The 18624-nt window shown below is 47.1% G+C and overlaps 2 protein-coding genes across 4 annotated transcripts in view; one reads left to right on the top strand and one right to left on the bottom strand.

Annotated features, from left to right (window-relative positions):
• PUS7 (pseudouridine synthase 7) overlaps positions 1-12782 on the bottom strand; it is a 57759-nt gene extending 44977 nt beyond the window's left edge. Inside the window, exons 1-3 of one of the 3 annotated variants that reach the window (XM_055301224.1) lie at positions 12590-12782; positions 11853-11959; positions 1099-1531 (exon numbers count right to left, since the gene is read on the bottom strand). In XM_055301224.1, the coding sequence (XP_055157199.1) occupies positions 1099-1499 (401 nt within the window). In that variant the 5' untranslated portion in view covers positions 1500-1531; positions 11853-11959; positions 12590-12782. Of the gene's footprint in view, positions 1-1098; positions 1532-5144; positions 5220-11852; positions 11960-12589 lie in introns of those variants that run through there. The other 2 variants (XM_055301225.1, XM_055301223.1) reach the window with 2 other exon arrangements.
• Positions 12783-17177: 4395 nt separating this feature from the next.
• The window catches only part of RINT1 (RAD50 interactor 1), a 33790-nt gene continuing 32343 nt past the window's right edge, over positions 17178-18624 (top strand). The window contains exons 1-2 of the mRNA XM_055301109.1: positions 17178-17297; positions 17520-17565. Of these exons, the coding sequence (XP_055157084.1) occupies positions 17247-17297; positions 17520-17565 (97 nt within the window). The 5' untranslated portion in view covers positions 17178-17246. The remainder of the gene's footprint in view (positions 17298-17519; positions 17566-18624) is intronic.

Raw genomic sequence — 18624 nt, 5'->3', positions numbered from 1 at the left:
AGCTTGACTTTATATTAGAATGTAAAGAAAAGACCCTCTGAACTTCTAGAACATTTTTTTCAGAGAAATGCATAAATCAAAGCTTAGTAATGTTACCCTAAGACTATAGGCAGTCCTTACTAGAGTGAATCATAAAACATGGCATGGTTAATTAAATTAGAACCCAATAAATCTATCATGAACCAATCTGAAGCTTACCTTTATGCTAAATACTCTACACACATTATTTAAAATCCTCTCAAAAACCCCAAGGTGGTATTAGGATCCATTTTTTGGATGAGGATACTGAGGCTCTGAGTTAAGTAAATGCAGTGACCGGACTAGATTCACAACCAGATCCATGTGTCTCCAAAGACTACCTTTTTCCTACTGTAGATGTGGAACATTCAAGTGAAAGAGTTAAGAATTTATTTATTTATTTTCTTTTTAAAGATTTATTTTTATTTATTCATGATAGACACACACACACACAGAGAGAGAGAGAGAGAGAGAGAGAGAGAGAGAGAGAGGAAGAGACGCAGGCAGAGGGAGAAGCAGGCTCCACACTGGGACTCCAGGATCGCGCCCTGGGCCAAAGGCAGGCGCGAAACCATGGAGCCACCCAGGGATCCCCAAGAGTTAAGAATTTAAGATCTGAAGACCATTTCAAGAGAGAACTTAAAATCATTTAAAATAATTAATTTTAAAGAAGTGAACAGCATTCACTCACATGTTAGCAAGGCATGCCACAAGAAATTATTTGTATTTACTCATTTTATGTTTATGTGGCTTCATCTGACTACTTAGGCAGCTTTCCTCCAACCTATTCCTAGGCGACCATCAATACACAATCCTTAGGGACAGTAAGCTAAACAGAAGAACGTATTGTTGGGATGCCTGGGTGGCTGAGCGGTTTAGCCCCTGCCGTTAGCCCAGGGCATGTTCCTGGGGTCCCAGGATTGAGTCCCATATCAGGCTCCCTGCGTGGAACCTGCTTCTCCCTCTCCTTGTGTCTCTTATGAATAAATAAAATCTTAAAAAAAAGAACCTATTGTTGATTTCTTTGTAAAGAGAAGAACAAATAGAACTAAAATAACTTGACATGTAAATGAAACATACCTTTCTTTCAAGATGCCTGAGAAGCCCTGATGAGAACTTACAAACTTGGTGATGCCAACGTCAAGTTCAGTGAGCCCATGCTTCATCATGTCTGCAAAACTCTCGGCTTCTTCCTCCTCTTCAGCCTCCTCAGAAAGGCCATCTTCTTCCTCTTCTTCCTCTTCTTCCAACTGCACATCAGAGTTCTTTCTACCCTGTCCGGCATTTACAGCTTCAGGTGGCCCAGGCACATGTCCACTGGTGGGTGGAGAGCCGTGCTCCAGCCCGTCCTGAACTGTGGGCAGGCAGCTGTCCAAGACTTTCTGTCTTTTTGCCTCCTCAGCTGGGGCCATGCTGTCACTACCTTCGACAGCAAGAGACCCACGTTTCAGGGACACACCAGTCACTTCCGTCATCTCCATTTTTAAGGCTCCAAGAAAACATTTAAGAGAACCTTTTAGGAAGGAAGAGAGAACAGGAATTAATCACTTCTATAAAGAGCTGGGTTTCAGCAGAGGCACAGTTAACTTTGTTCCTAGGTCCCTCAAATTCATTTATTAAGACAATTCTTGGGACGCCTGGGTGGCTTAGCGGTCAAGCGTCTTCCTTTGGCTCAGGGCGTGATCCCGGAGTCCCGGGATCGAGTCTCAATCAGGCTCCCTGAGTGGAGCCTCCTTCTCCCTCTGCCTGTGTCTCTGCCTCTCTCTCCGTGTCTCTTAGGAATAAACAAATAAAATCTTAAAAAAAGAAAAGAACAGAAAACAATTCTTTCCCATGCTGGTATATACCTTTGGTGGCACAGAAAAATTCTGCGTAGAATTTGAAACTGTGCATCAAAAACCTTAAAAAAATGTATGCCCTTTGACCCAGAAATGTTACTTTCAGACTATCTTAAGATGATTAAAGTGTTTAATTTTTTTTAAAGTGCATCAAGGTTTAGCTGTAAGGATACTCACCTCAGTGCGTTTATGTTAGCAAAAGACAGAGAACAGTGATGCCTGGGTTCATAAACTAAACAATATGTAGAAACAACATGAACAGAAAGTGGGAAAGGTGGGTTGGGCGGCTGGGCACAACAGAGAGACTTGCTGTTTTTACTGAATGTCATAGTCAGGTCCCTTGAACTTTATTTCACATAGATTATTATCCTTTAAAAAAACTGATTAAATAAAAATAGTGCATAAATACACTTACTGACATGAACATATACTCACACCATATAAAAAAAGAAAGCAAGGGGCATGAGTTGTTTAATGGGTATAGTGTTTCAGTTTTGCAAGATTTCAGTTTGCAAGATTCTAACTCTTTAGGGATCCCTGGGTGGCGCAGCAGTTTAGCGCCTGCCTTTGGCCCAGGGCACGATCCTGGAGACCCGGGATCGAATCCCACGTCGGGCTCCCGGTGCATGGAGCCTGCTTCTCCCTCTGCCTGTGTCTCTGCCTCTCTCTCTCTCTGGGTGACTATCATAAATAAATTTAAAAAAATTAATTAAAAAAAAAGATTCTAACTCTTTAGAAGAGTTCTGCATTCTGATTGGACAACAGTGTGAATGCATTGAACACTACTGAACTGTACGCTTAAAAATGGATAAGATGGGGGCACTTAAGTGGCTCAGTCAGTTAAGTGTCTGCCTTTGGCCCAGGTCATGATCTCAGGATCCTGAGGTTGAGCCCGGCATCCGGCTCCTTGCTCAGCAGGGAGTCTGCTTCTCCCTCTGGCCCCCCTCTTCCACTCCCCCCACCCCCGCTCATGCTCTCTCTCAAAGAAATAAATAAAATCTTATTAAAAAAATGATTAAGATGATTTTACACATCATGTGTATTTTGCCACAATTTAAACAGCACAGATTATCATTTAACCAGCCAACACACAATGTAATGAGGGAAAGTCTAAGAAGCCATACATACTTCCCAGTACTGAGCAGCTTGCCAGAGGGGTAACCTGTGGCAATCAAAATAAATACATTTATCTAATTTGATCTTACTTGATGCTCTTAGTGTAAAAAGGATAAAAGTTTTCCTATGTTAATTATATAGGGAGATGACATAATTAACATGCTAACAAACTTAGTAAACATACTCATAAAGAACATAAATGAGTAGAAAATTAATATTCTAAGGTTCCCCAAGGTCTAGTTAACAAGAAACCCAACTATAGAAGCATCTACAGCAGAATAATTACAATGAACTAAAGTTTAAGAATCCACATCTGTAGGGTTCCTGGCTGGCTCAGTTGGAGGAGCATGCAACTCTTGATCTCAGGGTCATGAGTTTGAGCTCCACGCTGAATATAGAGATTACATACATACATACATACAAAGAAAGACTCCAGATTTGATCTTGCCTCATTGTCAAAAATCTAAAGTGGAAAGTAAAGAAAAAGACAAATACATGCACAAAATGAAAGGAAAAAGGATGATGGTGACCAAAAACAAAAACGAGAGAAAGAGAAAAAAGAATGATGCTAGTAAAATCATTTTCATTTAAAGAAAACAAAAGAAATCAAGAAACTAGACCAGAAGTAGACCATAACTAGTTACACAAAATCACCTCTAACTCAAATAAGAAGGGCACCTGGGGGCTCAGCGGTTGAGCATCTGCCTTCAGCTTAGGTCGTGATCCTGGGGTCCTGTGATCGAGTCCCGCATTGGGCTCCCCCCAGGGGCCTGCCTCTCCCTCTGCCTGTGTCTCTCATGAACAAATTAATAATAATAATAATCCTAACAAGAAAACATTTATTCCTTATCTGTTCTAAGCAAAGTATATAAAAAAAAGAATGCTGGTTTGTGAAATGCTGATGCTATTTTATGCTCACTTTTTATCACCGAAGCTGCCCTCACAGAGCCCACATGCCAGGGAGGGAGATACAAAGGGCATGGGGGGTGTCACTCGGGGACTATGGAAACACATAGAAGACCTCAAAGGGTGCTGGTGGGGAGGGTGTCAGAGAGGACCTCTTTCCTTTAAAAAAAAAAAAGATTTTATTTATTCATGAGAGACACAGAGAAAAAGGCAGAGACACAGGCAGAGGGAGAAGCAGGCTCCATGCAGGGAGCCCGACGTGGGACTCGATCCCAGGACCCTGGGGTCACGCCCTGAGCCGGAGGTGGATGCTCAACTGCTGAGCCACCCAGGCGTCCTGAGGACCTCTTTCCTAATGGAAGACCAGAAATGAACACCTGAGCCAAGTTCTGAGGATCGGGTAAGGTTGCAGAAAGCAGGGCGGAGGCTACCTGGGGCAGGAGGCGGAATAGCATGTGCATACACGGAGGCATGAGCGAGCAAGGAGCGCTGGGAGAGGCCCTAGGAGCTCATCCCGCTTGGTGGAGGGTAAAACACACAATGAGAGAGTCTGGAACTAAAGCCAGGGAGTGGGCAGATGGCACACCAGGAAGAACGTAGGGAATTCCATCTTGAAAACCAAACCAGCACTGGACGTGAGCTAGAAAGATTCTGCAGCACCTCTTCAAAGAGAAACTGGGGTCCGCTGGAAGACTAGGTAAGAGGATGTAGCCGAGGGGCGCCTGGCTGGCTCCGAAGAGCATGTGGCTCTTCATCTCGGGCCTGTGAATTTCAGTCCCCCATGTTGGGTGTAGAGATTACTAAAAATAAAGAAATAAATAAAACTGAAGGATTAAAAAAAAAAGAGAGAGAGAATATATAGCTGAAATTGAGCCAAGAAATTAGTACAACATGATCTAAAGCTGAGGCAAGGGCGACAGAAAGGAAGTTTGGATTCAGGGACATTTAGGAGGTGGTGGAAACAAGACTGGATGACAAATGTGGGCAGAAAGAGGAAAAACTCCAAGATGACTCAGGTTTTCTGCCTCAGGGACCTGAGAGGACAGGGGAGCTCTTCCTGCCACAGAAACCCCAAGCAGAGAATCAGGTGGTGGGAGAAGAGAAGTCCACTTATGGTTCTGGGGTGTTGCAGGTACCTAGGGACACCCCGAAGCCAGGCACTACACTGTGTTACACATATTGTTACCCCCAAGCCTGCGACGGCTTCCCAATGACAGTCCAAGGCTCCCAGCTGGCATGCCAGGACCCACTAGGAGATCCTCATACCTTTCCAGGCCTGGATTCTCAGCAGAGAGGAAAGCACAACCAGTAATAGCCACATCCTGGCTCAGGGACTGTATGGTCAGCAGGATGTCTACCTCCTTCCCAGAATGCAGAGGGTTCATCAAGCTCCTTCTTGAAAACCAACGGTCAGAAACCTTGATGGAAACATCAATTATTTCCTCTCCAGAAATGTCTGCACTGTCCTGCTCTGGCACCGCCCGTCATCTAGTGACCCGTATCATTATCTTCCACATGCCTCCAACAATGCAGGCCCAGCCCCAAAGCTATCTGTTTCCTGCCTGACTGCTCATGAGCTCTCTCCAGTGGGAGCTTCTCCATACCTGTCTCAGGGCACCCTGGCCTCACCCGTCCTTCAGGACTCATCCGAAGGCCATGATGAGGCCTAACTCTTGTGCCCTCCTCTCTGTTAACTCCACATCTTCCCATTTTACTTCCCTTCATCTGCACTATCACGTGGACTCCTGGGTACCATGATTTTTTCCCTTTTTGGCCCAAGGAAGTTAATTTCTTTGAGTTTCTGCTCCTCATCTGTAGAATGGGAATGACATGTGCACCAACAGGGCTGCCATGAAGATGAAATGAAATGACAAAGCAGTTAGCTTAGCCATAGTAGGAACAAAACAAACTCAAGCAGATTCTTTGAGAATATTACTTCTTTTGTACATGCCAGAGAATTCAGAGTGGTGTAATAGGCATTGATAGATATTCCGTAGACTTCCTGGAACAGGTGCTGAAACTGTTCTCCGCCTACAGAGATCGAAGACACACTAAGTAGCATATCTCTAAGGAAATAGTGGACTTGGACAACCAATTATCACGAATGGCCACAAGCATCACAAAAAATACACCACCAGCCACACTGCCTGGCCCTGAAAGCACACGCTATTATCTGTGAAGTGTTCTTACTGAAGGGAACTCGATGTTGAATTGGCAGATTAGATGGCACGCAGGGATGGAAGAGGTCAAATATCACCACAGGGAAGGAGGCAGCAAAATTCTGAATGTGGGAAACTCTACAAGGACAAAGACAGTTCCTTCAACTAATAAATAACAAGGGGACAAAGAGGGAGAGGAACTTACAGGTAAACTTACAAAGTAATGCAACGAGTGGATCCTTCTTTAAACAAATCGACTATTCTATAAATGAAAGAAAGAAAAGAGGAGAAGAAGAAAGAAAGAAAGAAAGAAAGAAAGAAAGAAAGAAAGAAAGAAAGAAAGAAAGAAAAAGAAAGAAAGAAAGAAAGAAAGAAAGAAAGAAAGAAAGAAAGAGAAAAAAAGAAAGAAAGATAGACCGGGTGGCTCAGCGGTTTAGCGCTGCCTTCAGCCCAGGACGTGATCCTGGAGACCTGGGATCGAGTCCCACATCGGGCTCCCTGCACGGAGCCTGCTTCTCCCTCTGCCTGTGTCTCTGCCTCTCTCTCTCCCTCTCTGTGTGTCTCTCATGAATAAATAAAATATTTTAAAAATATTTAAAAATAATTATAAAAAATAAACAAGTGGACTATTAAAAAAAAAAGTGTTGGGCAGCCTGGGGGGGCTCCCCTGCATGGAGCTTGCTTCTCCCTCTGCCTGTGTTTCCGCCTCTCTCTCTGTGTCTCTCTCATGAGTAAATAAATAAAATCTTAAAAAAAAAAAAAGTGTTGGAGTCAATCAGGGATACTTGATGACATTAAGGTAGTATTGTCAACTTTTTTTTTTTTTTTGGGAGGGAGAAAGCATGAGCATGTGTGAGCATGAGAGGAGGTTTGACAGCGTGCAGAGGGAGAGAGAATCGCAAGCACAGTCCTCGCTTAGAGCCTGACACTGGACTCGATCCCATGGCCCTGAGACATTGACCTGAGCCGAAATCAAGAATAGACAAGAGTTGGACACTTCACCGACTGAGTCACCTAGGTGCCCCAGTACTGTCAACTTTTTAAGCTGCAATTATGTTGCTGTGGTTACATTTAAAAATAGAATCCTTATGTTTCAGGGATACAAACTGAAATATTTATGGTTGAAAAATTATGAAGTCTGGAATTTGCTTCAAAATAATTTACCAGTGGTGAATGGAAGTGGAGCAGGTATAGACTTGAAACGAGGCAGGTAATTACTGAGTGGTGGGAACATAGGGAGGTTACCACATCTACTTTGAGCTTTTAACTTTAAGAAATTTCAAACAGGGAATCAAGTCCCCACATCAGGCTCCCTGCGTGGAGCCCGCTTCTCTCTCTGCCTATGTCTCTGTGTCTCTCATGAATGAATAAGTAAATAAAATCTTTTTTAAAAAAAGAAATTTCAAACATACAATTATAAAGAGATACACAAACTAGTCTGTTTGATCCAACCACCGATTTTTTTCCATTCTTGTGTTCTGCTCCCTCCCATCACTTGTTCTTCAAACTGGTCCCAAGACCCCATCTCTTCTACCCTCACTTCTTCAAATGCCCCAAACCACAATACCTGTTAGCCACCACTCAACGCTCTTGCTCACTGGTCCTGCTCCAGGAGTCTCCCTAAACCCCAAGCAAGTACCAATCCCACTGTCTAAACCTGTGCTCCTGGTTGCTGCTGGAGAAAACCACACCAGGTCAGGGGAGTTCCTCTCTTATGACAGCCATCCCTGGTCACTACAGTCTTCTCCAAGTCCTGCTTGCCATTCACAAAGAAAATGGGGAGCCTCTGACAGACACATCTCGTTCCGGCATATTCACAAGACCATTTCCTAAATACCGCAACCCCTTTGAAAGAAGTCCACAGTCATTCTAACACTCACTCACTCCTTCATCCCCTCAACAAACAGTCACCACGCACCCACACCAGGCATTGTTCCAGGCACGCTGAAGAGCTCAGCGACTCAAGCTAACGCCCTGCCAGGGAGGAGCTAACATTCAGTGCAAGACCTGGCCTCGGCCTCCAACACACCACTGAAATAGTTTCTTTTAAGTTCAGCAGTGGCTTCCTTGTGCCAAAACCACAGCCACTCAATCTCGGCTCTGAGTGACGTCTTTTTCCAACTGGACACGGTTCACTGCTTAGCTTCCTTGAAACTGTTTTGACTCCTTGCTTTTCTCCTGCTTCTCAGAGTGCTCTTCTCCCTGCCTTGTCTCATGCTCCTTAAATGTGGGGATCTCTAAGCTTCCTATCCCAATCTTGTTCCCTGCTTACTCCCACATTTTTCCAGCCAAGATCCATCTCCAACTTCCTTCTGGCTTTGCTTGGGGGCCCAAAGCAACAGTAAGGACAGCTAAGCAGTTGCAGAGCGTGCAGAGTGAACTCGCTGAAGCCTCTCTTCAACCCTGTGGCTCAGGGGGTCAGGAGCATCCCCAGAGATTACACATCTGCTCCAGTTTACCCAGCCGGGAAGGGCTGAATCAAATGCTCAAATTCAACATGCCCTAAACTGAGCTCATCTTTTCCCACCACCAGCACACATCTTTTGTGCATGTTTAGATTGCACTTCTCACCTCAGGGGATGTTGCTGCCACCAACTACTAGTCACCGAAGTTGGAATATGGTTGAAACTCCAACTCCTTGCCCACATCAATGGTTTCATGAATAAAATTCTAGAAAGTTTACAAGAGCACTGTTATGCCTACCATCCCTGGAATGAGAGTATAGGCCGACCATACATATGAAGTATCACCCACTGGCTTCAACCCCATCTAGATTCTGTTTACTGTACGTGGGCCACTTCCCCTCTACGCTGGGGTTTCTCTGTAAAGCAGAAAAATGGTGACTTGCTCAAAGGTTTGTAATAGCTATTTTTTAAAATTTATTTATTTATTCATGAGAGACACACAGAGAGAGGCAGAGAAGCAGGCTCCATACAGGGAGCCCGATGCAAGACTCGATCCCAGGACCTGGGGATCACGCCCTGGGCCGAAGGTGGCACTAAACCGCCGAGCCACCCAGGGATCCCTGTAATAACTGTTTCTTTCTTTTTGTATTTTTATTTATTTATTATTTTTTTTGAAATAGCTTTTTCTATTCAACTGTTGGTCATTAATATTTATTACGGATGGTTTACACAGCAGAACTGTATTGCTGAGTCTGGGGAAAACAAAGCTTCTTATGCTTCTCTTGTTCTCTGGGCTAATGATTAAACGTGGTTTCCTCCTTCAAATACCATTTAATTTTAAGAGACCCTCACAGCACTGCCAACAGCACCAAATAAATGGGCCTTTAATATTTTCTGGCAGGCTTTTTCTTGATACTTGAGGACACTTGCCCAAAATCTTTTTCTTGTTATATTTAACTGTAAAGACAAGCTCATTAACTAATCTCACTTTTGTGTTTCAAATTAAATTACAGTTTTCGTTTGTTTTAGCAAATGGCTCTATCACACATTAATTATTAAAGTATACATAGCACCAATGATTAGAGATCTGTTAATATATATTTTGCTAAGTTTTTTCAGTGGGCTTAGAACCCAAAAACATATTTACACAACAGCTGTGCAAACTTCTGGACCAAGAAAGAGAGAACTCAAATTAGTATCGTTTTCACGAGCAAGAACTATATAAAAGCGAAGAATAAAATGCAGTAATTTTTAAATGAGAGGAAGGGAGCAGATCGAGGAACCTAAGAGGCTGGGAAGAATTCAATCAGAAAGATAAAACCACTCTGACTGCCCCAGTATGATTTTCCTAATAAAATTAGTTTTGGGGACACCCGGGTGGCTCAGCGGTTAAGCATCTGCCTTCAGCTCAGGGCGTGATCCTCAAATCCAGGATAGAGTCCCACATCGGAGTCCCTGCATGGAGCCTGCTTTTCCCTCTGTCTGTGTCTCTGACTCACTCTCTCTGTCTCTCACGAATAAATAAATAAAATCTTAAAAAAAAAAGGAAAAAAATCAGTTCGGCATTCAGGAACATCCAAATATACATATTCGGGCAGCCCGGGTGGCTCAGCGGTTTAGGGCTGCCTTTGGCCCAGGGTGTGATCCTGGAGACCCGGGATCGAGTCCCACGTCTGGATTGAGTCCCATGTCTGGATCAAGTCCCATGTCAGGCTCCCGGCATGGAGCCTGCTTCTCCCTCTGCCTGTATCTCTGCCTCTCTCTCTCTCTCTCATGAATAAATAAAAAATCTTAAAAAAAAAAAAAAAACCCAAATATGCATATTCAAGCACTGTATCTCAAAGCTATAAAAACATGACTGGCTTTTTAAAAGGGGGGGCTCAGTGGCTGAGTGTTTGCCTTTGACTCAGGTCATGATCCCAGGGTCCTTGGATCGAGTCCAAGTTCCAGTCCCTGCATCATGCTCCCCATAGGGAGCCTGCTTCTCCCTCTGCCTATGTTTCTGCCTCTCTCTTTCTCTGTGTCTCTCATGAATAAATAAATAAAATCCTTAAAATAAATAAATAACAATCAAAAAAATAAAGAGGGGAGGAAGGGTGGGAAGTCCAGTTTCATGAGTTTTTAATGGTACTTTAAAAAATGTTTTTAAAGAAATGGTATGCTGCACAAATACATGATCCAGAATAGTAATCACAGTCAAGTAATGTAGACCAGAAGCTTGATTCTACAGCCAAGAAGAGAAAGAAGCTACTGGTACCCATGAACTTCAAAGTCCTACACAATCTGTTGCGGGGAGTAATAAAATAATGGGGTTTTGTATCTTTTATATTCCAAACGACTCAAATGAGATTAGGAATATTACAATTTGGGGATCGCCGGGTGGCTCAGCAGTTTAGCGCCACCTTCGGCCCAGGGTGTGATCCTGGAGACTCGGGATCGAGTCCCATATCAGGCTCCCTGCATGGACCTGTTTCTTCCTCTGCCTGTGTCTCAGCCTCTGTGTGTGTGTGTCTCATGAATAAATAAATAAAATCTTTAAAAAAAAGGAATATTACAATTTAAAAAATACTTTAAAATCTTTTTCATTAGGATATTAGGTTCACCTATAAGCTTCCTTTACACCCGCGACACAAAAAAGTTTAACATATTCAAAATTGTAATACAACACTGATAATCCCTTAACAGTATTTCCTGCAAAATGAACATCTAAAAAAAAAAAAAAGATAGATCAGTCTGAATCCTATGTTTAGAATACTACTTCCAATTTTTAAATGCATCCACCGCCTGCAAACTGTCAATAATCCCTCTAGGTCACAATAAACAGCACTTTCTTCAGGGCAGAGCGCACACTATACTCTAACATGCAAAATCATGAAGTCCATTAGGTTCATTCATTCCACAAATATATGTGCACCCTTTATGAGTGTGGCACTATTCTAGGCACTGGGGAAAAAGGGACAATTTCTTGCCCTCACTAAGCTTACATTTATTTATAAGGATGTATCAATAAATAATAATCTCAGAAACATGCACGCATAAACAAGGCAGGGCAAAGGGAAGGGGAGGATGAGGGGTGCTCTTTAACGAAGCATTTCTAAGAAGGTGTCCTTTGAGAGAGGACCTCTAGGAAGAACTAGACACGAAAAGGTAAGGATGGGAGTTCCAGGCAGTGGGACCAGCGCATGTAAAGGACCTGAGGCTAGAGCAATCTTAGTAAACAGACCAGCTGGACTGAAATCTCTCTCTCCTACTTGGGGGCAAAAGCCATGTTTTATTAATACCTGTATCGCCCCTGCCCCTACCAAGAGATACGTTCAAAAGGAATTGTCAATATATACAGACTGCTGGCTACTTGCCCAAAGACTGAACAAAATCACTGCCTATGCATCCCCTTTTCAGTACGAGCGTACCCGCTGATTTCTGACCGATCACTCAATTCTCAGAGCATCCCCAAACCAGTGGGGCATGGCTGTTTTCACAGATGGTTGGAGACTTGAAACAAAAGCCCTTCGTAATCCTGTAGAAAAAAAAGAAAAAGTGGCCTGACCACCGGATCAGAAATCTGACAAACCAAACTCAACAAACCCTACCTCTCCTACCTCCCGGCAGGCGCTAGTGACCCAGGCGCTAAGGCTCAGGCTTTGCTACACCCCCCGCGCAGGGCAGGGCGGGCGGTAGGGACTCGGCGCCGCCGACTTGCCGACTCGGAACACGCACCGCGGCGGCGCCTCGGGTGCAGGGCTGGAGGCTCCCACGGGGCATGCGGCGGGCTCGCGGCGCGTAATCGCGGATGCAAACGCGGCCGGCACGTGGGCGCCCCGCCCCGCCCCCCCCCAACCCCGGAGCTGCAAGGTCCGGGGCCCGGCGCGGCTTCCTCCCGGCCCGCGGGCAGAGGACGGCAGGGAGCGCCCGGCGTGGGTGCGCGGCCGGCGCGCGGCGCGGGGAGGCGGGAGCGCGCGGCGCCCCCTGCCGACCGGCCCGGCCCCGCGGGAGCGGACCTCGGGCTCCCGCCGCGCCCCCGCGGGCACGGTCCGTCACGGAGGCGCCGCGGGCTCGGGACGCCTTCGCGGGGCGCACGGCCGCTCGGGGCGGGGCCCTGGGGCCCGACCGCGGAGCCCGGGCGGCTGCGGCGAGGCGGCGCACTTACCCGGGGCCTGCGAGCGCGGGCGCGGCGCGGGCCGGGCGGCGAGGCGGGGCGAGCGCGGCTCCCGGCGCAGGAGGGCGGCGGCGGCCAGTCGGAGGAGCCGGCCGCGGGGGCGCCCCGGCACAGGCAGCGGCAGCAGCGCCGCCAGCGCGCGGAGCCGGAGCGCGCGTGGGCCCGCCGGCGGCCGAGCTCTCACACGTGCCGCGCAGCGACGCGCCGCCGCCAGTCGGCCCCGCCCCCGCCAGTCGGCCCCGCCCCCGCCCGTCGGCCCCGCCCCCCGCACAGGCCCCGCCCCCGCACAGGCCCCGCCCCCTCGCGTCCCCGCGCCTCGGGGAGGGGCGGGGAGGCGAGGCTCGGGGCTTCGCTGCGCGCTGCGGGATGCGGGCTCCCCGCCGCCCTCCCTCCGGGGCCTCCCCCGGGCGAGCAGTGATCGCCTCGCGCACGGGAGCCCGTCAGACCGTCCCGGGGACGGCGCAAGTGGCGGTGGCCGGACGTGTTCGGTGTACTTTAACGGAGGTTTCTTCCGCACGCTACGGCCCTTTCGTGTAGCCCTCCGCACGCCCCGGACTTGAAAGGACTCCGGGGTCTGTATTGTTCTAGATATAATTCCTTCAAAGTGCGGAGAATCCGAGAGAACTGTTTTCCCACTTCTGCTTGACGCTTCCTCAGTGGGATCTGCTTCGGGAAAACTGATCGTCAAGCACGTTTGTGCTTCTGGGTGAAGGACACTCCTATCCATCACTGTTTCCGTGCTCTTCGAATAGCACACGTTTCACTACCAAATCCAGGCCTCTTAATAGCTTTTGCACGTTTAACATTTTGCCAAATCTCAATCCTCAGTGGAAAACCTGCGTGTTACTTCAAGGTCGCTTTTTTAATTGCGGTAAAATGCACACAACAAAACTTTAGACTTTTTTTTTTTAATTGCGGTAAAATGCACACAACTAAACTACACTGTTTTGTTTAAGATTCTTATTTATTTGAGAGGGAGAGAGTGAGCGCGCGAGAGAACATAAACTGGGGAAGTTGCAGAGGGAGAAGGAGAAGCAGACTCCCCACTGAGCAGGGAGCCTGATACAGGGCTGGATCCCAGGATCCTCAGATCATGACCTGAGCTGAAGACAGGTGCTTAACCGATTGAGCCATCCAGGTGCCCCAAATTTACTATTTTAACTTTGGTAAAATATACAGTTCAGGATTAAGTTTAAATGTACAGTTGAAGTGCACATTCAAAGATCCCTGGGTGGCTCAGCGGTTTAGTGCCTGCCATTGGCTCAGGGCGTGACCCCAGGGACCTGGGATGAGTCCCAGATCGGGCTCCGTGCATGGAGCCTGCTTCTCCCTCTGCCTGTGTCTCTGCCTCTCTCTCTCTCTCTCTCTCTCTCTGTCTCTCATGAATAAATAAATAAATAAATAAATAAATAAATAAATAAATAAATACACATTCAGCGGCATTAAGTACATTCATGTTGTTGTGCAACCATCACAGCACCATTCATCTCCAGAACTCTTTCCATCTTGCAAAGCTGAAACTCTCTACCCAGGAAATAACAACTCCCCAGTCTCCCGTCCTCCTGGCCCCTGACAAGGACAGGTCTACTTTTAGTCTGGGTGAATTTTACAATTATAGGTAACTCACGTAAGTGGAATCATCCAGTATGTTTCTTTGTGACTGTCTTATTTCCTTCCTGTTCATCTATGTTGTAACATGTATCAGAATTTCCTTCCTTTTTAAGATTGAATAATATCCCATTACATATTTATATAACCACATTCTGTCACCTGTCATCAGTTGCATTGCTTCCACCTTTTGGTTACTGTGAATAATGCTGTTATGAACACAGTTGTTTCAATATCTATTTTGGATACTTTCAATTTCTTGAGTTACATACCCAGAAGTGGAACTGTAGTATCATATGGTAACTCTATTTTTTAAAGATTTTATTTATTTATTCATGAGAGACATAGAGAGAGAGGCAGAGCATAGGTAGAGGGAGAAGCAGGTTTGCTGCGGAGAGCCTGATGCAAGACTCGATCCCAGGACCCCGGGATCACCACCTGAGCCAAAGACAGACGCTCCACTACTGAGCCACCCAGGTGCCCCAATAAATAAAATCTTAAAAAAAAAAAAGCCTGTCCTACATTCCAACTCTAATAATTATTTAACAGGTTAATGTTCTCCTTGACTTTCAAATTACATCCGAACATGTATATTACGTATAATATTTGGGATCTTGCTTTTAAGCCACATCAGCACTCTGCATTGCTAAGTGCCTAACACACAATGTATCTCTTGTTTCATCCTTATTATTGCTGAATATTCTGTCCTCTTAGGCTCCCTCTCTCCACTCTGCGGATAGTAGTCAATTGTTTTCTGTGCTCCCTCAGTCATTGCAAGCATTTCTGTTGTTGAGTCTACTGCATTTGATTTTAAATTATTTTCATTTCTATTTTCCTCACCAGAAAGTGAATTCTTCAGAAGCAAAAATTTGGGTTTGGAGCAATCTTTTTTTTTTTTCTTTGACGTTTTTACTTTTAGCAGAGTTATGCATCTCTGTGATTTAGAGTCAAATAATTCTGTAGAAATCTTGTAAGTTGCAATGAAACGGCAAAGGCTATACCCTCACACCCCCTTACCAATTTTCCTCTCCCCAAAGGCAGTTGTTTCGTCTTTTTAAAAAGCAAGATTTATTTATTTATATTTGGGAGGGAGGGGCAGAGGAAGAAGGAGAGAGAGAATCCCAGGCAGGCTCCCTGCTGAGTGTGGGGACTGAGTGTGGGGCTCAATCCCACCAGCCTGAGATCACGACCTGAACCGAAATCAAGAGCTGGACGCTTAACTCACCAAGCCACCCAGGTGCCCCCATTTTGCCTCTTTTAACTGGTCATTGTGATATTTATCTTCATTTCTCTATATAAAATTTTTGCATTGCTATTTCTCGGTTTTTCACTCTTAAGTATTTTCTATTGACTTCACTAGGTGGAAGATGAGGATTTAGCTCTTCGACCTTTCCCCATCCCTTCCTCCACCGCCACCGCACTTCTCATCTCTTTATCTGCTCAATCTAGCTATACTGTCGTTTTTATTTTTATTTTTTTAAAGAAATATTTTATTTATTTATTCATGAGAGAGAGAGAGAGAGAGAGAGAGAGAGAGAGGCAGGGACACAGGCAGAGAAGCAGGCTCCATGTAGGGAGCCCGACGTGGGACTGGATCCCAGGTCTCCAGGATCACACCCTGGGCTGCAGGCGGCGCTAAACCGCTGGGCCACCCGGGCTGCCTGTCGTTTTTTCTTTTTTTAATTTTTTTTTAATTTGTATTTATTTATGATAGAGAGAGAGAGAGGCAGAGACATAGGCAGAGGGAGAAGCAGGCTCCATGCACCGGGAGCCCGATGTGGGATTCGATCCGGGGTCTCCAGGATCGCGCCCTGGGCCAAAGGCAGGCGCCAAACCGCTGCGCTACCCAGGGATCCCTATAGTGTCCTTTTAAAATAGGTTTGTGTTTACTTCATTATGCATACAGGGTATACATAATGGGTATGGGTAAACATTACTAACATCTTAGGTGAAGTAGTATACTATGATTACTTCTCTTCTGCTCAGCTTTTTTATTTCCTGCAGTTAATAATTACTTATTTTAATTTGGTATTCATTACTAAGCCAAATTTACTATTTTAACCAGGGTAAAATATACAGTTCAGGGTTAAGTTTAAATGTACAGTTTAAAAAAAATAAATGTACAGTTTAAGTGCACATTCAGGGATCCCTCGGTTTAGCGCCGCCTTGGGCCCAAGGGGTGATCCTGGAGCCAAGTCCCCTAGTTCCTCTACCTACTCTTGCTGTCAGGTAACTCTTGGTACCCCTCTTTGTCAAAGGCCACTTTTTTGGGGGTCTCTGCATGGGGGTCAAGTGTATATTTGATGGTGAGTACTCTTCCTCCGTATAGCTCCCAGTCCTTTACAACCAGATCTGCACCTTCCAGACAGGAAAGTGGAGGGTCATCTCTAAGGTGGGTCTGATTAGCCCTGAAAGAAAGATCCTGAGTTAACGACGTTGGAAATTCCCCCAACTAAACCGACCAAGCAAATTACATGAAAGCTGGCCAACAAGGGGCCTCACTTTCTCAGAACATCTGGAATCTCATCTAAAATATAAATTGAAGTGGTTGGGGATCCCTGGGTGGCGCAGCGGTTTAGCGCCTGCCTTCGGCCCAGGGCCTGATCCTGGAGACCCAGGATCGAGTCCCAAGTCGGGTTCCCGGTGCATGGAGCCTTCTCCCTCTGCCTGTGTCTCTGCCTCTCTCTCTGCGTCTCTCATGAATAAATAAACTCTTTAAAAAAATGGAAACGGTTGACATGGAACTTATGGGGTGGAGGGAGGGGCGCCTTCAAGTTCCGTCATTAAGGATCCTTAAGGACCCAGCTGCGCAGGTCGGCCCGCCCCCCCGCCCCCCGGCCCCGCGGTCCCCCCTCCGGCAGCCGCAGTGCCGGCCTCCTGCCAGCAGGGGGAAGCCGCGGCGCTCGGGGGGGCGCGCCTGCGCGGGCAGGGCCTCTCTGGGAGGAGAGGAAGCGACCAGAGAGACCGGAGGGGAAGCGGCGGGGCCGCGGCCTCCCGGGCGCCCCGCGAGTCCGCGCCCTGGAAGCCGCGCTGGCAGCGCATGGAGCCGAGGACTCGCGCGGAGGCGGGATGCTCCCCGCCGGCAGCCCCGGTGAGGCGGCCCTGGGGGCCCGGGGCAGGGGCACGGGTCTCCCGAGGGACCGTGTCGGTGCGGGGGGGCCCGGGGGGATGGCGGGCCTGGGGGGGGGGCGCAGGGACCCCCGGGGGTGGGGGCGGCTCGCGGACCTCCCCGGTGCCGAGCACGCCCTCGGGCTCCCGGAAGACTCGCCGCGGCCCCTTCGGTCTTACCGTGTCGTTCTGTCTGTCCCCGTAGCGCTGCCCTCAAAGTGGCGATGGAAGCAAGGACGTCGGGGAGAAAAGTAAGCGACTCCAGACACCTTAGCGTCTCTGCCCGGACGTCTCCAGAACCCAGCGCTCGGGCGGGCGCCGAGAGGCTTGGCCTGCTGTCTAATCGATGCATCTTTTTTTTGGGGGGGGGGGCACAAAGTGCTGATTATCATTACGTACGTGTCTAAAACATGGGATGGCTTGGAGATCAGCACCTCCTGACCCCTACTTAGCGCAGGGACTGGGTGGCTTCCCTGGCGCGCTGCTGCCTCTCATCCTGGATTCAGGATAATTGGGGCCCGCCTGTGTTTTAATGAAGCATCAGCTTATCGAGCTTCAGAAATTCGGAGGGGCTAACGATCTAGGAGAGATGACCACCAACTTGATTTTTTTTTTTAAGGATTTTTTTTTAAATTTATTCATGAGAGAGAGAGAGGGGCAGAGGCCGACTGCACGCAGGGAGCCCGACGTGGGACTCGATCCCGATCCCGGGTCTCCAGGGTCACGCCCTGGGCCGAAGGCGGCGCTACTCGGTTGAGCCACCAGGGTTGCCCACACCACCTTAATTGAAATCAAAATGGTTATTGGTTAAGTTGTACTTTACCTCCGGTGAATATGCCATTAAAAGGTGATCTGGGGGGCAGCCCAGGTGGCTCAGCTGTTTAGCGCCGCCTTCAGCCCAGGGCATCATCCTGGAGTCCCGGGATCGAGTCCCACATCGGGCTCCCGGCATGGAGCCTGCTTCTCCCTCTGCCTGTGTCTCTGCCTCTCTCTCTGTGTGTCTCTCATGAGTAAATAAATAAAATCTTAAAAAAATTTTTTTTTGCTCTGGGAAGAAGAGTACAAGGGGTAACTTGTTTCCTGGATCTTGGTCTGGAAAAAGAAGAGGGAAAGACGTCAAAATCTCTATTTCCTACCTAGGATAGGAGCATAAGCCAGGGATGTGGACATTCGTCATTTTAATGAGTGATGCATGGCAGGCTTTTCGAAATCAAGGAGTCTTCAGGGGCGTTTCAAGTGAAATTTGTTAAGAGAAGAAAGGGAAAAGCATGTAATAGCTATTCCATCAGAGGATTTTGCTTCTTTTCACC

The sequence above is a fragment of the Nyctereutes procyonoides genome, unplaced genomic scaffold (assembly GCF_905146905.1).
Source record: "Nyctereutes procyonoides isolate TBG_1078 unplaced genomic scaffold, NYPRO_anot_genome, whole genome shotgun sequence".
Lineage (NCBI taxonomy): Eukaryota > Metazoa > Chordata > Mammalia > Carnivora > Canidae > Nyctereutes > Nyctereutes procyonoides.
Note: the sequence above shows the minus strand (reverse complement) of the source record. Positions and strands in the feature narration are given on the sequence as shown.